Genomic DNA, 24,346 nt, shown 5'->3' on the forward strand with positions numbered 1-24,346 from the left:
CTCTTCATGTAAACATAATAAGCCTGTAATATGCTGCAGACAAACGCACTGCAAGGGGTGTGGAGGACCCGAGCTGATTAGATTACCACAACATCAGCCTGGGGCCGCCATTTTTAGAATCTGTAAAGGACAAAAGAGGGAAATTTCACTTTTTACTGGCCATCTAGGACATTAAAGGAAAAACTGACTGTTTTCCAATTAGGTATTGATGTCTCCAGCCTAGAGCTGAATGCACTTCACTTAATTCTCTCCAAGGTCTCCAGAACTCCTAACACCTTATGTTATTCACGTCTCTAAAAGGTGAGGAGAAACGGGCAAAACGGGGCTCTCTCTGAAGCTAACTCTAGCGATTCCCCCTTGACTTTAAACTGTATCGTTCGTAAAACACAGTCCAGCAAGAATGCATCTCTAAGGAGCTAAGGCCGATGGAAGAGAGCCCTCCGGATTGTTTGCTCTCTCCTCCTCCCCTGTTTAGCACAGTGAACCGTTTGTTTCTCTTCTGTGTCTGCTGCCACAGTGTTTGTGCCAATCCCTTGGTCAAATTCAGCTTTCCTGAAATGTGCCATATTGTGGCTTCTAAGCCTCCGCTACAGTAAAGGGCGACGATAATGCAAGCGGGGAGGGGGCGGGGGGCAGACTGAGACGGCTGGGTGCTGGGGTGACCACCTCAGGGGCGGGTTTACCCTCTCCCGGAGAGGATGAGGAGCTGACTTGTTCTCCCACAAAGGGATATACCCAAGGCGTTCTTGCCACCCCCTTCGTATTTACGAGAAAATTAAACCAGAGACTGCCAGGCGACAAATGGAAGCAGCAGAAGAAAATGGGGCCTATACGGGTTCCCAGCACCTGAACAAGATGCGGTAGAGGAAAGGGAGAGAGCTGGCAGCTCCTGGGACCACTTCGACACAAACCCTACTAACAACAGTCACAAACCTACCTCCTTACCCAAGCGGCTCTAACCCGCTGCCGGCGACGAGTGCGCCCCCTCCCTAACTCCCACTCTCAAGGGGGTTTAACTGCCAGTTTCCCCTTCCCCAACCCTAAAACCCGCCATAATACTCCCTTCCTAGGAACAAGGAGGAAAAAGGATATATTCAAATCAAACAAGCAACGTCTAGCCCCCGCCAAGACACCTGAGTCGACGTCGACTCCCCCACACCGTAAGGATAAAGATGAGAAAGCCCCCTCCCCCTGGAAACACACGTCCCTCCACCCAGCAAACCCCAGGAACTCCCAAGGAGACGTCAGGCACTGACCTGTGATGTTCACACACCAGACACCCGAACCCCGTTATTTGCTCGACCCCCAAGGAGTCTCTCCACACCTCCGCGGTCAGACGATCCCCCGACAGCAGCCACTGCAGACACAGGACCCGGCTCCACACACCCCCTCCCCAAACAGCAGCGCTCAGCCTCTTCGCCAGCAAACGAGGAGTAGGGGAGGGGGCACAGAGACAATCAACAGGAACGCAGAGGCTACGGCGAGGCTGCTCACAGTGTCTATACCCCCTCTATTTGCCGCTCCCGAACTCAGGTACCGTCTCCGACTCAGCCCCCTGCGCCCGCTCAGTGTCACTGCCTCTCGCTCTGGGAAAATGGCGGCTGACGGCGGCGGCCGCGGCGGCGGCGGCGGCGGCGGCGGCGGCGGCAAGTGCACGGGGCCCGCCCGCCCCGCTCCGCAGGGGCAGAGGGGGAGGGGACGAAGCTGCCCGCCGCCATTTTGCTTATGGGCTGCCGCCCGCCGTTGCCTCTCCACGGAGGCTCGAAGACAGCCAACTGGAGGCAGAGCGGTCAACAGAATCTCCGTCTATTTCACAACAGATGCATTCAACAATTCACCGAAGGTTTGGGAAAGTTTCGGTATTTGATGGGATTGGTTCTTTATCCCCTTTCCCTGAGTAGCCCTTAAGTCTGGATATCGGTGAGCTTGGGCGCGACACTACTGGGTGGAAGGATAACGATTGTAGGCCTTGGAAAGAGCCCCCCTCTCTCCCCGCAAGCACTTTCTCCCACTCCCAAAACCACCTCTGTCCTATTCTTTCCTCCTCCCCTCCCCCCCCCCCCCCAAGTCTGGCCTCCGGAGCGGGGTGAACTCGGTTAGGGTGTCACTCGACGCCCACTAGGGGCTGAGGCGGCTTCAGTGCGCAGGCTCCGAGCACCGGATAAAAGCGGAGCTGTTGAGTCCAGCGCCGTCTCGATGGAGGAGCCAGAAACGGAAGAGGTCGGGGGGAGAAGCAGCTGGAAAAATACAGCCACCGTCAGCGCCGCCTCCCTGCCACCGTGTATCGGGGTAAAAAGCTGTCGTTGCCGTCGGTGCAGTTGCCGTCGCTACCTCCTACTCCTTTGGCCCGGGGGAACGATTTCCCCGCCGCGGGATAATGTGCGGGAGGGCATCGGGAATTCCTTTAGATGGCAGTTGACTAAACGGGGGAGGGTCAGACAGACGGTTATCTAAGAACAAAAGGGTAGGCCAAAAAATAAAGGGTTTCCCCAGTAAAATGACACGGTGATTGCGGTTCTTGTTTTCGGGGTCTTTCCCCGAAATGGCGGTTTCCGTTTTCTTGCTCCACAGCGACCCGGAGCGCTCGGTAAGCTGGGTGGGGAGAGGCAGAGGTGGTCCACGCAGCCAATCAGTGTCTGATGTGTTGGGTCGAGCGCGTCCTGATTGGCTAGCAGTGACCTCATGCTGCAGCAGCGGGTGGGGCCAGAGCCGTCGGGGGAGGCTGTTGCAAAGGCCGAGAGGGAGAAGTGACGATGGTGTTCGTTGCTGCCGCGGCCGACTCCGAACACAAGCGGTGGCGAGGGGAATCTAAAGGCTCTTCCTTGACCATTTCTCCTGTCCCTGCGCGAGGTGAGGGCCCCGGCTCGGCCTCTGCGAAACTTTGGGGCGCTGGCGCGGACGAGGAAACAAATTCTCCCGTGACTTTAGGAACTGCGTCAGGGCAAGATGGCGCTGGGTCTCCTTGGGGCGCGGGGGGAGAGGCACGTCCACCGTCGCCGCAGCGCATGTGACCGGGCTGCATTCCTGTGGGGTTTGGCTCAGACCCAGGCGGGGGCGGGGGAGGGGAAAGGGCTGGGGCGGAGTAGTCTGTGGTGCGGTCGGCGTCGGCGGCCTGAAGAGGAAGAGTTGACTGAGGGCGCTTCCCCTCCCCCATACTGCTTAGCAGCTGCGGCTCGCTGGGGAAAGCCCCCCGAGGGACGCTCCTGATGGGGATGTGACGGCTGTTGTGAAGGGAAAGGCTTGTCGCCCTATTTTCTTATCTGCCTTTCTCCTTACGAAGTATACTTACGTAAGGTGGCAGATCCCTAATGTGGGAGCTGGAATCAGCCACGAGTCGGGAAAGGCCACTGGACTGAGTAAAGAGTCTAGCTTCTGGGCCACAGCGCCAAGGAATATCGATTAATTTCCGAGAGAACTTAAGTTTTTCAGATTCAAATAGCAAAATAATCCTTAAGTTTGGAATCAAGTGTAAAAACTGTGATGATAAATACCCAGGAGCACTTGTAATTTCCTGAAAGTTAAAAAGAAATCAAGGAGTATACCATCTGAAGTTTGAGGGCCCTTTTCAAACTTGTTGCTTCTATCTGTATTTACTTTCTTCCCGTTTTCTCCCTGTCTGTATACCCCACAAGAATGTGAAATTCTATAAATTTTTTTTAATTTAGACGTGATTAGTAATACAGAATAAAAACTGCTAGTACTGTAATACACATGAAGTTGTAAGGGTGTTTTCAGTATTCTTGGTCTTCTGTTGTTTTTCTGTCGTCCTCTTAACTGGTTTTTTAAAATAAAAATGAAACTGTAATCATTTTTGGTATATATTCATTAAGATTCCTGCACCATTATGAAATATTAAAACTTGCCTCTTTAAATCACTTGTATAAGTATGAATTTTAATTTTAGTATTTGAAGCTTTGCTAGGTGAAGATTTCCAGCAGCTCAAAAGTTCTTATGGTCAATATTGGCAGATTAAGTAGGGAAGTCAGTTTTATTTTTTTATTATTCCCACTTGCCAAAGTAGTATAGCAGCCATTAACTGAACTAGAGAAGAAAAAGGGCTTCTCACATTGGGTGGTGGTGAGTGAGAGCTGGGAGTTATTCAACAAAGACTTGTCCATCTAAAACCTGACTTGCTTTTTTACTGAATATCTATATTTGGTACTATGAGAATGTTTGTTGGTCCTAAAAAGATAACTTTAACCTGGAACCAAGGTTGAGCTATTTCCTTAGTCTTAGTTACAGACTTGGTAGTTTGAAAACAAGACAGAATTTTTAATACTTTAAGTAGTACAAAGATTTTAAAATTAAACTTTTTTGTCCACTGTCAATATAAATTGGGCCTTTTTCCTATAAGAATTCTTGAGTAATTTCAGGGAACTGTATGACATATAAGTAAATGTTTCATTCCCCTTAAAGGAATTTTCTGGCTTAGAGGGACTGAATACAAAGTAGATTTAAATGTAATTTTCAAAAATGTTATAACTTCACTGTGCCTTAATAAGGAAAACAGACCATATTGCAAGCTAATGGAACCAAATCCTTGTGCTTTTAATCAATTTGTGTCCTTATTGTTCCTGATTGCCAAATCCATGAACATATTTAGCTCTAATTTTTCTTCATGTTCCTGTGATTCTTGAAATAGTACTTGCAGTTACTTGTCTTTGTCTGCCTTCTTGCATTTTATGTTCTCCCTGGACAATTTCATTTGTGCCCATTCTCTAATTAAACATCCAGGTTTTCATCTCAGAGCTGCAGATGCAGTGTTCAGGTTTACCAGGGGCCACAGGCTTCCTGAAGGTTGCAAAGAGTTCCACACAACTTAATGACTGAGCAACAGGCTTCCTGAACTCATTAAAAAAAAAAAAAAACTATACTTGGTACTTGATCTCAAACTGTAAAGTACTAGCTTTCAGACTAAATCAACAAGCCAAAAAAAACCCCCAAAACCCTCTTTTGACCCTCACAGAGTTTCTAGTAGAGGTAAAGGGCTGATTATGCTCAGCAGCAAGGTTTCCTCCCCTTTCATGTGTGAGATGGGGAGGGAAGGCTGCTAATGGGACAGAGAGAGTGCTGCCCCTGCAAAGATGGGAAAACAGCAAATGGCCTTAGATTTTTGACATTCATATTTCTCACTTATTAATGGACATTTTAACCTACAAACTTCAACGATATCTGAACACCAGAAATTATTTGTGTTTTATAGTTCCTTGATGTATTTGGGGCTTATGTAGTACTGCTTGCTCTGATACAGAGGACCCAATAAGTTCTGCCCTTGTGTTTTTGTCACTTGTCATTTTATGCGTTACTGGGTCAGCCATTAGCAGTTACGTATGTTTTATGTGTTATAACATTGGCATTCCAATAAGGGCTTATTAAAATGATACGTAAAATGAAGCCCTGCAGGAAATCAAATTTGAGCTTTTAGCATAAACACTGATAACCCTTCTGTCTTAAAGCTTTTGGGGGGATTTTTGAATAGTCATTGTCTATTAACTTTATTTTTTGACATTTGCTGAAACTAAATTCATAGTAAAGAAATCATCTTAATTACATGTGACTTTCAAAGGATTTTGTTTTTATATAAAACTCTTCTGCTCCACCTCTCCCTGATTTTAATGGCCTTTAAATGCAGAATGGAAAGATTCATATCTGAGAAGTGTTTGAGTTGAAACCGTTAAATATACCTTAAAATAATATTAACATACACAGCTTGCTTAGTTTAACTTCCTGGGGTGGGTGGGCACAGATTAAGTACTACCTCATTCTCCCTAGGCAAGGTGTTTATTTGTGTTAACATTGAAATTCATATTTGCAAGTGTTGGTCAAAAAAACTTGCCAGGGTTGTGGATATCTTAGGTCAAATTGATGTTTTTCTCTTAAGGAGAGTTAATAAGTTTGTTCCTTTAAGTATCTAAAAGAAAGTTACCTGCTCTCTGCTGTTGAAAAAGATCAGGTCCACAGTCTTCTTCCCTGTTGACTTGTTTATGTTTAGTTCAAGTCTGAAACATCTGTAAATATGGCATTTCACGTGGAAACTAGAAAAATTGTGTTGTTCTATCTACATGAAGCAAATAGGAAATAGCAAAAACTTATAGACCCCACCTTCTCTGAGTGATCTAGGAAAAGTATTTTATGCCATTTTTTTCTTCAGTGCTTGTTTGCCATAAATTCTGCTTGCTTCAGTGTTGATCTTGCACTTACATTTCTTACAAAAGAAAACTGGGTTTGGAGTTTTTTTGTTTCTTCTTTATTATATGTATACAGCTTAACAAAAGGGCATGGTCAACCTTGTGTTTCTGAGGTACAGAATATACCTTCAGTAAACAATCTTTTATATGGTGCTGGTCCTATTAAAAGTAATTTGGTTATGGACTCAGGGTAAATGGTATTTCATACAACTGAAAGTTAAACCAAGTTAAATTATGTGACAGTTTGTTCCTAGGGATTATATCACTTTAATATATTTTATTCTCAAAAGTATTTATTTTTAAAGGTGATGGTAGTTTAGTCACTAAGTTTTGTTTGACTCTTGTGACTCCATGGGCTCTTAACTTGCCAGGCTCCTCTGTCCATGGGATTTCCCAGCAAGAATACTGGAGTGGGTTGCCATTTCCTTCTCCAGGGGATCTTTACCCAGTGATCAAACCCCGGTCAGGTCTCTTGCATTGAAGATGGATGCTTTACCAGATGAGCCACCAGGGAAGTACCCTCTCAAAGTATGTTAATATTTGTATCTTAGATTTAAAATCATATTATGGTTTTCTCTCTGCAGTTGCTTTATTCTTGGGATAGATTGGAACTCTAGCTCTAATTTCAAATAATTTGCATTCCTACCATATTTAGGGCTTCCGTGGTAGCTCAGACAGATGGGAAATCCAGGTTCAGTCCCTGGGTTGGGAAGATACCTTGCAGAAGAGAATAGCCACCCACTCCAAGATTCTTACTAGGAGAGTTCCAAGGATAGAGGAGCCGGGTGGGCTACAGTCCATGGAGTCACAAAGAGTTGGACACGACGACTAAAACTTTTCACACCATATTTAAGATAAATGGAAACACGGAACATAATTCCTAACTCTTATATTTTTCAGTTAGGTTGACAAGATAATCTCCTTCCAAAAATTATATATGACTGAAGAGATCAGATCAGATCAGTCGCTCAGTTGTGTCCGACTCTTTGTGACCCCATGAATCGCAGCACGCCAGGCCTCCCTGTCCATCAGCAACTCCTGGAGTTCACTCAGACTCACGTCCATCGAGTCAGTGATGCCATCCAGCCATCTCATCCTCTGTCCTCCCCTTCTCCTCCTGCCCCCAATCCCTTTCAGCATCAGAGTCTTTTCCAATGAGCCAACTCTTTGCATGAGGTGGCCATTGTGCCATAGCATGTTTTTATGGTAATGATAGCAAGTCAGTTGGATATATAAATGGATGGAAAATATTCTGGTTGATTCTGTACCATCATGTTAAAAACTTTTGGGGTTCTCCCACCCACCCATCCATTTGACACCTATTTTGCCAGTGTTGTTAGTCCTCAAATCTGCTTTATGCCACCTGGTCCTCTTCACTGTACCTGTTATTGTACAAGCTAGGGTTTCCCTGGTGGCTCAGTTAGTGAAGAATCCGCTTGCAATGTGGGAGACCTGGTTCGATCACAGGGTTGGGAAGATCCCCTGGAGGAGGGCATGGCAACCCACTCCAGTATTCTTGCCTGGAGAATCCCCATGGACAGAGGAGCCTGGCGGGCTGCAGTCCATGGGGGTCGCAAGTCCCCATGGGGTCCAAGAGTTGGACACGACTGAGCGACTAAGGATAGCACAGGACTAGTCTGTATTCTATTAATTTATAATCTGGTTTGGGATTGGGCTTCCCCAGTGACTGAGATGGTAAAGAATCTGCCTGCAATGTGGGAGACCTGGGTTCAGTCCCTGGGTTGGGCAGATCCCCCAGAGAAGGGCATGACAACCCACTCCAATATTCTTGCCTGGAGAATTCCATGGATAGAGGAGCCTAGTGGGCTACAGTCTATGGGGTGCCAAAGAGTTGGACACAACTGAGCAACTAACACTTTGGGATTAAGCCTTGTAGGTATGTACTGTAAGCATTCACCCAGGAGCCCCAGTTAACAGGTACAGTGCTTTGTAGAGGAAATTGAATTTTTGAACTAGGGAGGGACAATGTGGATTTCAATAGTGGATGGGGTGGGAGCAGTGAAACAGTGTATTTGCAGTCAGTATGGCTTTATGTGCAAAGGCAAAGAGCAGGAGTAGAGAACATATGTTCTAAGTATAAGAAACCTGTTTGACTAGTCTTACATGAAGTACACTGAGAGATGAGACTGGAAAAGAGGGTGAACTGGAACCAGATGATTTTTTTTTTAATCTAGAGTCCTTTTGTCAGTGAAGCTCAAGCCATTTGTTCCTCTCTTCTTTCTCTTTTATTTTGAGGAAATAGTTTCAAAGAGGGAAATCACTGACTTGTCTCACAGAAGTCCTCAGGGACTTCACAGGGACCCAGATATTGCTTACTAACTCCAAATTGAAAACTGGACATTTAGTAAAGAGTCTGATGTAACATTTTAGATATCAGAGTCATAATTTGTAAATGTCCACAAGTAGCTAAACATCAGACCAAGCTAAGAATGAATACCATTTATAAGGGATCTTGATATCTGTGGGGCAAGGATATGAAGGGACAGCTGTGCTTCATCTGTCACGTGCCTTTGTGCTGTGTCTTGCAGAAATTAGTTTTTAGTGATAGAAGCGACTTGGTTTTGATTGTCTTTTTACAAGTGAGGAAATATCCATCAAGATAACTTGGATTTAAGTACTTTGTTTTTCTAGGTATGACTGAATTTGATCATGTTTTCTTTTTTTCCTTAATTTTTATATGAATCCTAATCAGTGAGTACTTACGTTAAAGAAGTCATTCATGTTTGTTTTCAGTATCTTTGTCTTGCTCTCCTATGTGATCATTAGCATAGAGTAGACACTTAATTTTTGGTTCCCATTCTTAATGTCCTCCCCCTTTTTTCCTTTTCTGTATTCTCCAGACTTCCCTCTTGATTACTCACTTGATTAATTGCAGTTTCTGTAATTAATGTAACAATGTATACTGTTGAAATATGTGTATCAAAGTGATCTAAATTTATCCTTACCTCTGTAGGCAAGAATTAGTATAACAAGTCAAACTTTGGTATTATTGAAATCCTCAGCCTCTGTAAAGATGACCAGTTAAATTGATGGGGAGATTAAGACTCTCTTAAAATTTCCTCACATATTAAGCTACAGAGTAAACTGAGCTTTAATTGAAGTTAGGTAGTAGATTACTTCCTAATTCGTAGCTTTAGGCCCAAATAGCCTTCTCTGAAATTAAAAACAAAACAGAAAACATTGAAAGAAGCAGAGGTTTATGTCATGAAAATCAAAATTTCATGATGATGAGACTATAATAGCTATGGCATAGTTGTTTCTGTGTATCCGTACCTTTTTTTAATCAGCCAAATGGGAATTATCAAATTATGTTCAAGGATGAGGTCTAAATTCTGACAGGAATTTAATTGGAGGCTTAGATCAAAGTGAAAAAAATTAAGGTAAATTCTTTGAACAAATGGTTAAGTTTTCTGAACCAGGTACTTAGTAAAATCAACTATTTGTGGAAGCAAAGCAGCTGCTTGCTTTTCTATGCATAATCTTTTTTTCTCCCACCAGCCCTTGCCATCATGTGTTCCAAAAATACTACTAATAAACAAAACTTAGGTTATGTCTTCCATTTTTCAAACAGTAAAACAAATCATATGTTCCCACTGGAATAAATGTTTCATTTATAAATGCAGTTTTTTCCTTGCTATGCATTTTTGTGAAATAACATAATTTGTGTGAAGTTAAAATATAATCATTCTGAAATGAATCAGCAATGTAAAATGAAGAAATCAGATTATAAAATCAAATGAGGTAAGGCTTAGAAGATGGGAAGAGGATAGTTAAGCATTCATATGTGGATTTTTAATTTCGTTCTTTGGAAAGGAATTCTCAGTGAAAAGAAGATCTTCCTATCAATCATAAAATTTGGTATTTTAGAACTCAGTAATTAAGCCAGACCAGCAAACTTCTTAGAATGTGGGGCCACAGATAGACCCAGGTGAAGTACATGTGTTAGGTATTGGTCCCCTTTAGATTGAGAGAGTAAGGAAGAGTTTTGACATCACAGGCTATTTTGACTTAAAGCATGAACTTGAAAGTAGTTTCATTTTTTAGACTTTATTCATTCCCTTGCAGCCTCTCCCTCTCACTGGCAAAACTTACTTCCTTGCTTGCTCATTCTTTTACTATGCATCAAAGAGGTATTGTGTACCCAAAGTTGTTAAGCTACTTGGAAGAAAGGTACTTACAAGAACAGGGTAATTATTAGTCATAATAAACTGTCTTTGTAGAGATACATGGGTAACTCCCTTACATATTAGTAGCAGTGAGCAGCTAGATAGCTTCCCAACAAGCTGGTTAGATTTGTTCTAAATTAAGGACTTCTGCTTCATAGTCTAGGTCTAATGTCTTATAGGAACCTAACAGAGTCATTGTTTTGAAGATAGGATAACAAAATTTAGGACAGATCAAACAATGTGTGTCCACGGATCTCTAAGATATGAATCAACAAAGCAAAATAATCATGAAATTTGTAGGGTTTTTTTGGTAGAATGTAGCAATTCAATTCAGTGTGTATGAGAGGCAAACAAAAGAACTCGTTGGCAGGGGTTTGCTGCTGCTAAGTCGCTTCAGTCGTGTCCGACTCTGCGACCCCATAGACAGCAGCCCACCAGGCTCCCCCGTCCCTGGGATTCTCCAGGCAAGAACACTGGAGTGGGTTGTCATTTCCTTCTCCAATGCATGAAAGTGAAACGTGAAAGTGAAGTCGCTCAGTCGTGTCCGACTTTTAGCGACCCCATGGACTGCAGCCTACCAGGCTCCTCCGTCCATGGGATTTTCCAGGCAAGAGTACCGGAGTGGGGTACCATTGCCTTCTCCTAGGCCTAATCAAATACACTATAGAGTTGCTAGATTAGTTGTCTAAATAGCAACACTGTTATTTTTCAAAAATAGTTACTAACAGCAAATAAGGACATGGTCTCTTGATTTTAGAAATTGTTACTTTGAAAAACTTACTGTGGTGCTTAGTCCCTTCAGTCTCTCCAACTCTGTGTGACACTGTAGACTGCAGCCCACCAGGCTCCTCTGTCCCTGGGATTCTCTAGCCAAGAATACTGGAGTGGGATGCCATTCCCTCCTCCAGGGTATCTTCCCAACCCAGGGATCACACTCAGGTCTCCTGCATTTCAGGCAGATTCTTTACCACTGAGCCACCAGGGAAGCCTGAAAAATTTGCTATGCTATGCTATGCTATGCTAAGTCGCTTCAGTCTTGTCCGACTCTGTGCGACCCCATAGACGGCAGCCCACCAGGCTCCGTCGTCCCTGGGATTCTCCAGGCAAGAATATTGGAGTGGGTTGCCATTTGCTTCTCCAGTGCATGAAAGAGAAAAGTGAAAGTGAAGTCGCTCAGTCGTGTCCAACTCTTAGTGACACCATGGACTGCAGCCTACCGGGCTCCTCCGTCCATGGGATTTTCCAGGCAAGAGTACTGGAGTGGGGTGCCATTGCCTTCTCCAGAAAAACTTGCTAATTGTTCTTATTCTCATTTTGCTGCGGAATAATGAAAAATGGTCCAGAATTCATTTTGGATTATTATTTGTTAATCATTCATGTTATCTCAACTCTCATTTTGTGACAAGTCAGTCCTAGAAGTAGACAAATGTGTAAAAGGATTATAAAATTCCAACAATCTATTTAAAGTAGAATATGTGCATAAGTACAGCCATTAAAATTATTTTTAAAGAATCCATTAGAGAGCATTGTATACTACAAAGAAATGGTAACAAAAACATGAAAATTTATCGTTCATAGGGCATTTGTATATTGTGTGTGCTTTCACAGAAATGAGGGTAAAGGAAATAGAATGGTTTCACTGGTTCTCTCTGGGTTGTATGCTTACAGATGAATTTTCTGCAACAGACAAGTATTCCCACAAAGCATTTTTATTCAGAGTTCTAGTTTGTAGTGACAAGGCAAAATGCTTGTATTTTATCTTTAAAAATATGATGCAAACAGTATGATCTACAACTTGTCAAAACCCAGGAACCATCTCTCATTTCAACAGTTGGTGTCTGTTATGTCCATAAGTATGTCCGTTATCTTTTGGTTCACCTCCCCTTGATGAAGGGGAGGTTCACCTCCTCTTCATGACCATTGCCACTATTTTAGCTCAGACCTGGCATAGAGTAGCCTGTCACCCTAAATATTCGTCAAATAAATGAGTGTATATATAAAACTGTGTAGTGATGTAGCTTACTCTGGCTTTAATCTTGCCCCTTCTAATCCATCTGTCATCCTTCAAAGTGATTTTCCTAAAATGTGAATCTGATCTTACTTGAAATGCTTTAAAGAAATCCATGCTCCTAGAGTGGCATAAAGGAAGGAACTCTCTGATTTGGTGGCTCCTCCCTTTTTTCCAAAGATTCAGTTGCTTTTCCTTTTGCTTTCACCCATATTGCTGCTTTCAGTTCTCCAAACTTAACTTGTTCTGTCAGACCTTTCTCTTGTATCATCCTTTCATGGAATATTCCTACTCTACCCCCTTGTGAATGCATCCTTCAGTTCAAGTGTTCTTTTCTCTCTGATGTTTTTTCTGGTGCTCTCCAAGAAGTCTGTTGTTACAATTCCATGTACCCTTTACCCAGTTCTATTAATATCATAGCAGTTTGTTATAATTATTTAGAATCTTCTAACCCTGCTAGAATGTGAGCCCTTGAAGGGCAGTATTTAACTTGCATTGTCTCAGACAAATACATAGTCCCTGCATTAATTCCCAGGGCATAGTAAGTGCTCAAGTAAATGTTTTAATTAATTAGGTCTCTTCTCTCTTTGTTGTAAGTATGAAACTGCAAAATAGCTCCTGAACTTTAATTGTGAAGAGAAGTAAAGAGGGTTAGAGATGAATTTTTGTAGTTAAAAGCTAGGAAAATGGTAATGGTTGTGCCCAAGAGCAAAGCCACTATTTGAGGGTGGAGGTGTATGAATAATTGAACATCAATTCTATCTTTGACAGATTAACAATCCCAAGTGAAGGGTGTCCTAGTACTCTTTGCCCATTGCAGATAAAAGCCTCCTCAAAAAAAAGTGTTCAATTGTGTTGATCAAATTGAAAATTCCTGTCCAACCTCTGGCATTTGGTTATAAATTCTTATTTTTCAGGTTAAACTTGCCTTTCTATAGCATAATAATAATAAAAAGACAACTGTACAGGTACTTTTGCTTAATTACATTAGAAAAAAGAACCTCTCCATTGCAAACTTTTCTAAACTGATCAACAACCCTATTAACAGGATAGAATTTCAGGACTAGACTCTGGTATCTCATTTCAAAAGAATAGGTGTGGTCCCACAAATAATGAATGGAGATCATAAATGCTTACCAATATGCAGCAACAGTTGTAGGGACTAAACATCCCAAAAGGGCTTTGATAGAAAAGTACATGTTTAAAAACAAAAACAAAAAGTACATGTTTATCTCTGCACAGAAAGATACTTAGTCTGAATTCTTAATAGTTTACAATCAACATGATATTGTTGATATTCATTTTTATAAAGTTGAATCCAGTAATGTGTTGACCAGTCCCTTCCACAACACAAGCAATTTTACAATATTCAGGCAGGTTTGGCACTGTTAAAAATCAATTCTAAGATTTGTAACATTTTTATAAGTTGATAACATTCTGTTATACAGATCCTGAGAAATTTTTTTCCTTCTTTGCCTAAGTGTTAGGTGAAAATCCTACGTAAAAAACTGGTAGAAATATCATCACACATTTAATTCAAGGCAGACTTAAGGTTGGTCATCCATTTCTAACAACTTAATTGATCTTTCATTGAAGACAAATTCTTAAGCCCATGGTCATACTCATGGCTACCAAGCCTTTAAAAAAAAAAAAAAAAAACACTTAAAAAAATTAGCGTCTCTACTACAGGCATGTTAAAATGTTGCATGTCAGTAGTTCCCAAGCTAGTTTGACTACTATAATTATCTGGGAAGCTTACTAACTATACATTCCAGGACTCCACCCCAGTTCCCCCAAACAGGTTGTTACATATCATTCATAATTTTCTTAGAATGTAGCAATTCCATAAGAACCACAATTGCTGGACTTCCTAGTGTGACCCAGGAATCTGCATTTTGCAGAAACTTCTCATGCTCAGGTACTTTGCATGCAGGTGCTACTTTGATAAACACTTACATGGAATGAAGCATTTCACTAAAATGTTTCTATAAAACTACAGTGCCAACAGTTGTTCCCCATCCCCTATTTCTTTTTTGGAGAGCTTTATTGTACCTCCAACCTAAGAAGCTTGAAGGTATTATTGGCATGAACCATTTAGTTTTCTTCTTGGAGATTTCTTCAGAATAGCGACATAATTTGTTTCCTAAAAAAATCATAATGTTCTGATGGACTTTTTTCTGTAGTAGATAAGGGTCAAGTCTTGTTAGCCTGGGAATCAGTCTGTCTTTTTAGGAGTGCTTAGGTTTTTTGTGAAAAATATCTTATTTCTATACCCTTTTAATATATAGGAGCATTTTAAATGGGGAGGAGCTATCGGCTGTTATTTTAAACATAGTGACATTTCATCCTACTACTTTTACTGAGATATTTAGACAGTGATCTTTCAACCACAGTTACTGTTTTCTCTTAAAGGTAAAAGGAGGAACTTTAAATCCCAGAAGTGCAACTCAAGAGCAGAAAGAAGCATCCTTTCATTTAATATTAGTAACTTAAGAACTTCAGATTTCATGAGCTAGGACCTTAAGGACCCACTTCAACATAAAAAATCCAGCCCCAGTACCAGTAAATATTCTCATCATGTAATTCCACATGTATCATGTTCACCAGGCAACTTTATGGACACTATTAGACTTCCTGTATAATAACCTCCTTGAAGGAAATTACTGGCTAAAGAGATAATTGTCTTTTCTTCATAAACTGATAAATGACCTTTTTTTCAAATACACCTGCTCCTTGGTTACTCTGTCTTCCAAGAGATACCAGTTTGCTTATTAACAAAAACAGGTTTTCTGATCTTATATTTAGATTGTTAAATTAGTATTCTTTTGACTTAAATAAATGCCAAGTACAAAGAACTACAAATGACTTCAGCAAATCCATAATACAGCATGTAGAGATATATATATATAAATATAGTAGATAGTATACCAAGAATTTATGTTTCCATCAAGCTGGTAATAAATGTTGTGTGTGGGTGGGTGGGTGTGTGTGAGGGAGAGAGGAAGGTGGTTTCTGAGAATGCTGACATAGTTTGACATAGTTTTTAGTCTTGATATGGTCACCATATTGTCCAGAGGATTAATCTGGAATAGGATATGTAGAATTTAACTTACGCTGGATCAGAATTAAGCTCAAGGAGGTCTTTGCCTGCTGATTGTGCCAAGCTAATTGTCTTGGCAGCGTTTCAGTGGATAGTGGGTAGGGACAGTGGGAGTTGCATTCATAGGCATCACTGTTCAGATGATGAGGCATTTGGCTATCTGAAGAGTCATAGTTGGAGAAGGCAATGGCACCCCACTCCAGTACTCTTGCCTGGAAAACCCCATGGACGGAGGAGCCTGGTGGGCTGCAGTCCGTGGGGTCGCTAAGAGTCAGACACGACTGAGTGACTTCACTTTCACTTTTCACTTTCATGCATTGGAGAAGGAAATGGCACCCCACTCCAGTGTTGTTGCCTAGAGAATCCTAGGGACGGGGGAGCCTGGTGGGAGGGCGTCGTGGGGTCACACAGAGTTGGACACGACTTAAGCGACTTAGCAGCAGCAGCAGCAAAGAGTCATAGTTACTCCTTGTCTTACCCTCACTTCACTTATTTCTTTTTGATTTTTAATTTTTATTGGAGTATAGTTGATTAGCAACGTATTAGTTTCAGGTGTACTACAAAGTGAATCAGTTGTACATACACATATATCAATCTTTTTAAAATTCTTTGCACATATAGGTCATTACAGAGTGTTGAATAGAATTCCCTGGTCTTTATTATCTATTTTATATACAATAGTGTGTATATCTCACTTAATTGAATTTACTTTTTTTCCCCCCCAAATTAAAGCACAGATTTGCCTCAAATGGGAAACCTAAGTGGTCATGTCATTAATTATGGGATTCTTCAACTTGAAAAGCATGACGACATAAATGCATTTAGAATGTATGGATAAGATAATTTGTAGGGTGAGAAGGAAAGAAAATTTTTTTCAGATGAGTGTATTCCAACACATCCTGCCTAATAAATTCAAGTCTGAAGGGACAAATGAGGTGCGGAATTGAGTCCTTCCAACATTCCACTATGTTGAGCATTCTTCCTGTTCAAAGAGGCAGTGAGGGATAATTTGTGAGTTGCTGCAGTTAAAAAGAATGTGCCATACAAGCACCCAAGGGCAGAGAGAAGGATGGAGTTACTGGTCGTAAGAAGAGAGCTGAGTTTACAAAAGTGCCAAATACATGAACAAGAACACACCATTAAATTCCTCTCAGACATTGTATATGAGAATAGGTACATCTGTGGGCTATCACAATGGTCAGTCTTACTCCATGCAGCATAAGCATAGCAGATGTTAGCAGAGATCGATAGAATTCAGATTAGCCTAAAAGCCTCCAATATACAGTGTTACCTCTCCCTCCCTCTTTATGCATGCATTAGTTTGCTGAACAAGTGACTGACTTCTGTTTAAACAGCCTCAGTGATACTGAGCATCTCTGTGGTCCGCTCTTTTCCTCTGCACCTCTGGAACTGAATACATTATTCCAAATGGGTTCTGTCCCACAAAACATGAAGAGTAAAATGAGGAACTGGATAGGTAGGTGGCAAACAGCAAAAGTTATTTGGGCATGTAACTTGTAAGTAGACTAACCAAGTAAGCAAGAACTATTGGAAAAATTTAACCTTAATTTTTTTTTATGTTATTTTTAAATCTTTGGGAATATTCAAAAGTAACTTACTAGAATCACAGCAAGTTTCAGAAGTTATTTGAGATAAAAGATGTTACATGTAAAACTAAAATTATATACAAAGTATATAATTATACACATTACAGTAAACTTAAATCTCAGTTTGAGTTATTTCTTCATAATCACTGAGTTTCTTTTTCCCTAAGGTAAAGTGTATGTTTTAATACATGCTTTATTAATTGACCAAACAAGCACTTGGTGATATTTTCAGGTGCCAGAAAGCATTATGATGAAGACCATGTTGAAATAAATATTCAGCCAGCACTTGTAAGTTACTGTGATCATACATGCTTGCATGAAGTTGAGGTTTAACTACCCTTTATCCCATTAAGGACTAGAATAAGACTAGGCAAACTACAGCCAGCCCTGCCTGTGTCTTTATAGCTGAGGAATTAAGAACGTTGTTTATATTTTTGAAGTGTTACTGTGGGGGTACAGGCACCCTATTTGAGACTGTGGTTTGAAAAGCCTAAAATATTTCCTTTGTGACCCCCCTATTCAGAAGAAAAAAAAAAAGATTGTGGATTCCTGAACTAGAGCAGTTAAAATATTCTGAACTTAAGACTTCTGAAAACAAATAATGTTCAAATGGTAACCGGTAAGCCAGAGAGCCTGCTGGTCATCAAGGGATCAGTTGGTACACAGAAAAGGAAGCCAGGAGGTCAGACTACACATACCAATAAATGGCTAAGGAATAGGCAAATAATTATATACCCTGTGTCTGAGCCAGTAGATGGAATAATATGCTGTGATTAAAATGAATTTATAATAACATGTAAAAAATGTTCTTAATATATTTAAACTATTAGTATAATGCTTTATACCCTATATCTTAGTGACATACAGGAAGAAAATACAGGCAGTATGCACATACAGTGCGTACTTCTTTTGTGGGGGTAGGGTTTTACTTAGTCCTCTGCTGAGTACTGCATAGTTGGTCATACAGCAACACTCTCTGAAGTATCATGTTGTTGTTTAGTCACTCAGTCGTGTCTGACTCTGTTCCAGCCCTGTGGACTGTAGCACACCGGACTCCTCTGTCCATGGCATTTCCCAGGGAAGAACACTGGAGTGGGTTGCCATTTCTTTCTCCAGGGGATCTTCCCGCCCCAGGGATCGGACCTGCATCTCCTTCATTGCAGGCAGAGTCTTTACCGCTGAGCCGCCAGGGAAGTATAGTGTTGGCTGTACCTGTATTTTAAAGAGAAACAAGCTAACGCGTTAAGGAAATTGTGAGTCAGGGCCTGAATCATGCTCAGTGTTCAAAAATAATTAATTAATGGGGTAGGTGACATTAATAAATGGAAAACAATTATTTGTCTCCTCACTAGGAAAGTAACCTTCAAATAATGGCACTAACCAAGTAAAAGTTTTAGTGCTGTGGAACCACAGATGACCATGAATACTTGATTACTTGACAGACTACTAATAAAGTTAATTGAAGTTTAATAAGCATTGTCAAGATTTTCTTTTGAAATGATGGACTCTTCAGTAAGGTGCTGGCATTTTATAAAGCAATTAACAAAGCTGTATTGAACCTAAAAATTGGTCACCAATTCAGTACATCCTATGTGTAGTTGCCTTCCTTGGGCAGCCATTGACATATTAAAATTTAAAACAGAACTGTGCACTTAATCACATTCACCAATAAGAGAATTTAATTTACTTCATGAGGCATTAATACATAATACGTACTCTACTGACAGTTTCACGGGGGGACTGAGTAAGTTTAAACTGCAAAAATTACCCTATAAGATTTTCTTCTAATTGTGGTAAAATACGTACATGAGGTCTGTTATCTTAAATTTTAAAGTGTGCAGTACCGTATTGTTTCTCCTAAGCTTTTTTTTTTTTTTTTTTGCTTCTTATCTTCCAGGTGCCCTGTCTTTCTAAAAATGTCTTCCTCTTAAGTCATCTTTCGTTTTGCAGAACAATTTAGCACTTGTCAGCAGTATACAAACTTAGCAAGTATATTCTTATACTTGTTGAGGAAGTAGCATTACGATCAGATTGCATGTTCTTCTACCTTGTGGCACTGATCTTGGTGCAAGGTCCCACTGGGTTGAGGACTGGTAGTATCAAGAACGCTGTAGCTGTTTGTCACAGATGGACACGGCTATAAAAGCAGCAGCATCTGTCTGTTATCTTTGAGAAGTGTCTCACTGGTTTTAGCTAACTAATTTTACCAGGTATTTGGCAAGGTGTGACTGCAGTACAGGGCCTTTTATTTCACAACTTGATTCAGGTCCTTGGCCTGCAAAGGCTTGGTCCACTTCAGTGCTTTCCGTCAACCCCAGGCCCTTGGTCGGCAACAAACAAGGTAATAAAGAGTTGTACTTTTTTTTTTTTCCTTAGAGTTGTACATTTTAATCATAAATAGGTGAAAGAGAGCTTAAACTGGTTTAATAAACTTGTCATACATTATCTCTGGGCCTAAAACATCTTGAATAAATAACAGCATTTGTACAAACTGGTTTTTCTATAAAAAGGCCACATTTCCATCCAGGACATTTTATTTGGCTGTGTTCCTTTCCTCTAATAGGACAGAACTTAAAGAATTCCAAAGCAAATTTGCACTTTCGCATAAATTACTCAGTTTGGTGACTGTCATGCCTCTATAGGTATTTTCTACCTGATTGTATAAAATACGGATAGCTTGAGACTAACCAGAGAAATGATTCCAAGCAACCATGATGTATTTGCTTTTAAGCCAGTAGTTCCGGAGAAGGCAATGGCAACCCATCCCACTGTTCTTGCCTGGAGAATCCCCAGGGATGGGGGAACCTGGTGGGCTGCCGTCTATGGGGTCACACAGTCGGACATGACTGAAGCAACCTAGCAGCAGCAGTAGTTCTTAAAATGGGGATTCTGGGTCAACCTATAGCAGAATTAACTATGGTGCCTGTTTTTGACAAACCTACCAAGTTAAATCAGTCCTGTATTTTGAAAAGGTATACTTGAGAAAATTTAGCCTTTTGTGAGGTACTAAATTTCAATGAGGATGTCAGAGAATAATGAAAACACTTTGAAAGATTAGTTGTGGAGACAGGAGAGAAGGATTTTGCCTGGCCGGGTGAGCTTAAATATTATAACAAGGAAATTAGCAATCTTTAAGAAAATTGGTATCTAAAAGGAAGTTACTTGTCTGCACAGTAGGTTCACCATAAACAATCTGATATTGCTAACCTCTGGTAGGCTTTTAAAAAAACTTTGCACAGTTACATTTGTAATCTGTGAACCCAACCATTAACTGGAAAATAGTCAAGGGGAAATCAGGTGCAAAAAGCAAGATCTTTGTACATAGGGAATACAGCTTCAAAACACGTCCAGAGTGTGCATTAAAGTAGTGCGTCACAATCCTTTTTCTTACGGCGTTTCATGAAACCAAATTATTTGGGCTAAGATTGTTTCAGGCTCCCAGAAAATAAGCTTCAATGACCTTTAACATCAGCTTCTTACAGAGATATTCCCTAGATTCCAAATACGCAGATTCCTAACTAATTTTGTGCCATGACCTTTTGATAGCCCCATGAAGTGAAGTGGCAGTCGCACAGTCGTGTCAGACTCTTTGCGACCCCATGGACTGTAGCCTGCCAGGCTCCTCTGTCCATGGGATTCTCCAGGCAAGAATACTGGAGTGGGTTGCCGTTCCCTTCTCTAGGATCTTCCCAACCCGGGGATTGAATCCTGGTCTCGGCATTGCAGGCAGATTCTTTACTATCTGAGCCACCAGGGAAGCCCCATAAAGCCTAAGAATTCTCAGCATGCTGTAAATGTGCATTACAGAGTGCACACACGACTCTCAGGGCCATCTCCGGACTCGTGGTTAGTAATGAGGCCTTTAGCTACTGTTAGCCCAGCACCCCGTTCTAGCTTAGAACAGCCTCTTCCCTCAACAGTCCTTGGAGAAACCAGCTGACTTCAAAGTGGAGGTGAGAAGCCACAGTGAGGAACTTTAGTTGGAAACGCTAACGGAAGTTAACCCTCTTCAAAGTCGGGCCGATAAAGAGGAAAGAGGTTCTGTCGTCCAGTTTTGGCCTTTTGTGGAAGTAGGCCCTTTCACTCTATATATGATAAACGGGCTTAAGCATACAGTGGACACACCCAAGATCCCCTTTCTCTTCATTCAGAACTCCCTCGCTCCTGGTGAGATGGAACTTGCCCTCGTGAACTCTACCCAGCCGTCCAAACATTGGCTCCCCGTCTGGAAGAGGGAGCTGTGGGTGGCTGCGCAGCAGATGCAGCAAGCTCGTGGCTTGGCCACCGGCCCCAGCGAGTCGGGGCCTGGCGCTATAGTCCAGGCAGCCGGCTGGCCTGCGCCGAGAAGGGCGTAGCCAGGCGGCTGCGAGCATCACATGGGCACCGCCCTCGCGGAGGGGGAGGGGTCGGGGTTGGCCCCGGAAAGCGGCTCTTGCGTCTCCAGAGGCCCGCCGCCCCTCGGCCCAGGCTGCCAGGCTGCCGGCAGCCAGCAGTTCCACGGGAGGAAGAGAGGGCAGGGCAGGCCGCGCAACTGCTGCCCGGCTGGAGCTACCGCCCCGCCCGCGTCGTCGCGGAGGAGCCTCAAAAACGCACTTCCTCCGCGGCCGAGCCCACTTCCGCCTGGCGTTTCCTGGGGCCCCGGAGCCCAGAGTTTTAGCCTTTTCGGTGTTCAGTGACCTAGTTGACACACTTTAAGGTCAGCTTCTCATTCCTTCCAAAAAGTATATAATGTATTTTACAACTTCCTGCGGTGCGCACTGCTCAAAGTGAACCTGGCCTTAACCACCATCTTCGGAAATACTGGTAGCGATCCGTCTGTCCATTGTCCTACGTGCCGAGTGGCAATGATTGTTCATTATGCTCTGCTAGAGGAGGCCAGAACGGTAATGTCCCTGCCATGGGAAGGATCTGTATTTGAATTCTGAGTCCCCTGTCACCGCTTACCAGCTGTGTCCAAATTTAAAAGATGAATGTCGCGGAGTCATTTGTTGATGGATCAAATGAGGTAAAGCATACAAACCCTTTAGCATACCTAGCATAGAGTTGTATCTAGCATAAAGGCTAAATAAAAATAAGGAAATGTATAAACTATTTATCGAGCATCTCTTCAAATTATGTCGGTTGTGTTAGGTAAGGCTTCTCCCCGTCCCCATAGGAATGGCCTCCTCCCATCTGAAAGAGCTGGTGTTTCTTAGTATGTTACCAGCTCCCAGGCATCCTTTCAAGCTTCTGGTTCTGAAGAAGTTCCAGTTCGTATTCAACTTGACCATTATTTCAGAGCTTAGTACTGGATGAGTATTTTGTAGGGATGGTAGACAAGCCTAGGTTTGGTATGATTATAGCACCGCTCTGTTTTTTTATTTCAGAGGAAAAATGTAGTAGTAGACAGGCTTCCTCCCAAGTACATTTTAGGCTGCTAACTGACCCAAACCATAATACTTCCCAACCCGTGCCCCCTACCATTTGGAGTCAGGTGCAGATTGGAGATGGGTGGTGAAAAAAGATCTAAACAAAGATGCTAGATTTTTTTGTTGTTGTTAGTTGCACTAATGACTCTAGCAGTTTTCTGTGCAGCTTGTGATAATTTACAAGGAAATGATAAGAGAACTAAGCATACAAAAATTATTTTCCACCAAAAAATTGACAAACTCCAAACCTGTGACTAACTCATTCATGATCCATTTAATCTTGAGATGTTCAGGAGTAATTAGAACTTTTCTAGGATGAGTTGTTAACTTGTTTTGATTGATTTCTGCATTCCCAGCAGGACTCTTTAAGTCTTGCCCCTTCAGACACTATTCTCACCGCTGCATAACTAAGACAAGATCTTCAAATATCATAGTTTCTACTGTGGAGTGAAATGATCTTATCTTCACGCTGGTTAAAGAGGTGGAGGTTCCTTACACTTTAGAACATGTTTTATGTAAGTTACACTACAGTTTTTTTTTTTTTTTTTTAATGCTTAATGACATGGAAAGATGAGCATCGTGTTTAATTTGATGAAATCCCATATACAAAGTAATCTCGTTATTGTAAAAAACATTAAATGTTCTGCAATGCAGTTATTCCTCTCTTAATATGGGGAAATAAAAGTTATTTTGTGAACTGGGGTGGGTTGCTGTGCCCTCCAAGAGATCTTTCTAACCCAGGAATCGAACCTGCATCTGTTACCTCTACCTGCATTGGCAGGCAGGTTCTTTACCACTGGCACCACCTGGAAAGCCCATAAAGATAAATAATGTCAGTTTGATAAATCAAGAAATAGAAACATAAACATTATTTAGGAATCTGGAGTTACCTCTCAAAGATGTTGTCTCTTGAGGTTAAGAATGGGGTGTTGTTCCTTTTAATTTTAAGCTCTTGGATGTAAGGTGGGGTATTTGTTTTCTTAAAAAAAAAAATGCATGATTTACTTTGCTAAAATAAATATTAAACAATATCTCAGTGTTTAATTTTTAAAAATTTATTTTCATCCAGATTACCCTACCCTTTTCCAGGTTACTCTTCACCACTCAGCTCGCAGAGCAAAGAGAAATTTGAAAACCCAGCTGAAAGGCACTTTGAATAACAATGAGTATCAGGTAGAGACAAATTATAAATTGCTGAATATAAAGCATGAGGGGTTTTCCTTTCTTTTAATTGCGGGGCTAGAAATAAAGCTGTTTAATTGTCCTAAACTGCATCACTCTCTTTCTGGGATGGGCTTCTGGCTTGAATCTATACTGATTGTATGTTTTGTTGCACTATGGGAACTATATTAGCAAAACAGTTCTAGAGTCACAGTTGTGTATTTGGCGCCCTCTAGTGCAATTTTTAAATGACAAAAGCATAGTTTATCTTTGCTGAGCTGTTAACTGGAAGAGAATAAAATTTAAATTTCAATTTACCTTCTCAGTGTGACTGATCTTGATTTTTTCCGACATCCGCCAAGACTGACCCCCCGCCCCCGTATCTACACGTTATTTCCTAGTCATGACACTCACTAGGCTGTGACCTTGCACTAACTAGTTCCTTAATCTCTGCACTTCAGTTTCCTCATCTGTAAAATGAGAATGATAATCATAAGAATGCTAACGTGAATGCCCTGCACATACTAAGAACACAATAATTGCTAGCTATCTTTGTTTTACACTTACTAGATCAGTTAGTACTAAACATACTTAAAGACAATAATTGATCTTGACTCATCATAATCTGCTAGTTGGAGAATGTGAAGAATGCTAATGAGTAGCTTAAAAAATAAAGAATAAAAGCCT

General features: G+C 41.5%; 3 protein-coding genes across 8 annotated transcripts in view; 1 reads left to right on the plus strand and 2 right to left on the minus strand.

Annotated features, from left to right (window-relative positions):
• The window catches only part of KMT2E (lysine methyltransferase 2E (inactive)), a 91,253-nt gene extending 89,670 nt beyond the window's left edge, over positions 1-1,583 (minus strand). For all 6 annotated transcript variants that reach the window (XM_070369647.1, XM_070369643.1, XM_005901446.3 and 3 more), the window contains exon 1: positions 1,257-1,583. The gene's annotated coding sequence lies outside the window, so the exon portion shown is untranslated. The remainder of the gene's footprint in view (positions 1-1,256) is intronic.
• LOC138987572 (uncharacterized) lies at positions 1,262-23,976 on the plus strand. The gene is made up of 2 exons (XM_070368854.1): positions 1,262-1,843; positions 2,069-23,976. The coding sequence occupies exons 1-2, from the start codon at positions 1,262-1,264 to the stop codon at positions 2,120-2,122; spliced, it is 636 nt and encodes a 211-aa protein (XP_070224955.1). The 3' UTR covers positions 2,123-23,976.
• LHFPL3 (LHFPL tetraspan subfamily member 3) overlaps positions 18,166-24,346 on the minus strand; it is a 657,269-nt gene continuing 651,088 nt past the window's right edge. The window contains exon 4 of the mRNA XM_070369658.1: positions 18,166-18,302. The gene's annotated coding sequence lies outside the window, so the exon portion shown is untranslated. The remainder of the gene's footprint in view (positions 18,303-24,346) is intronic.

This window comes from Bos mutus, chromosome 4 (genome assembly GCF_027580195.1).
Source record: "Bos mutus isolate GX-2022 chromosome 4, NWIPB_WYAK_1.1, whole genome shotgun sequence".
Classification (NCBI taxonomy): Eukaryota; Metazoa; Chordata; class Mammalia; order Artiodactyla; family Bovidae; genus Bos; species Bos mutus.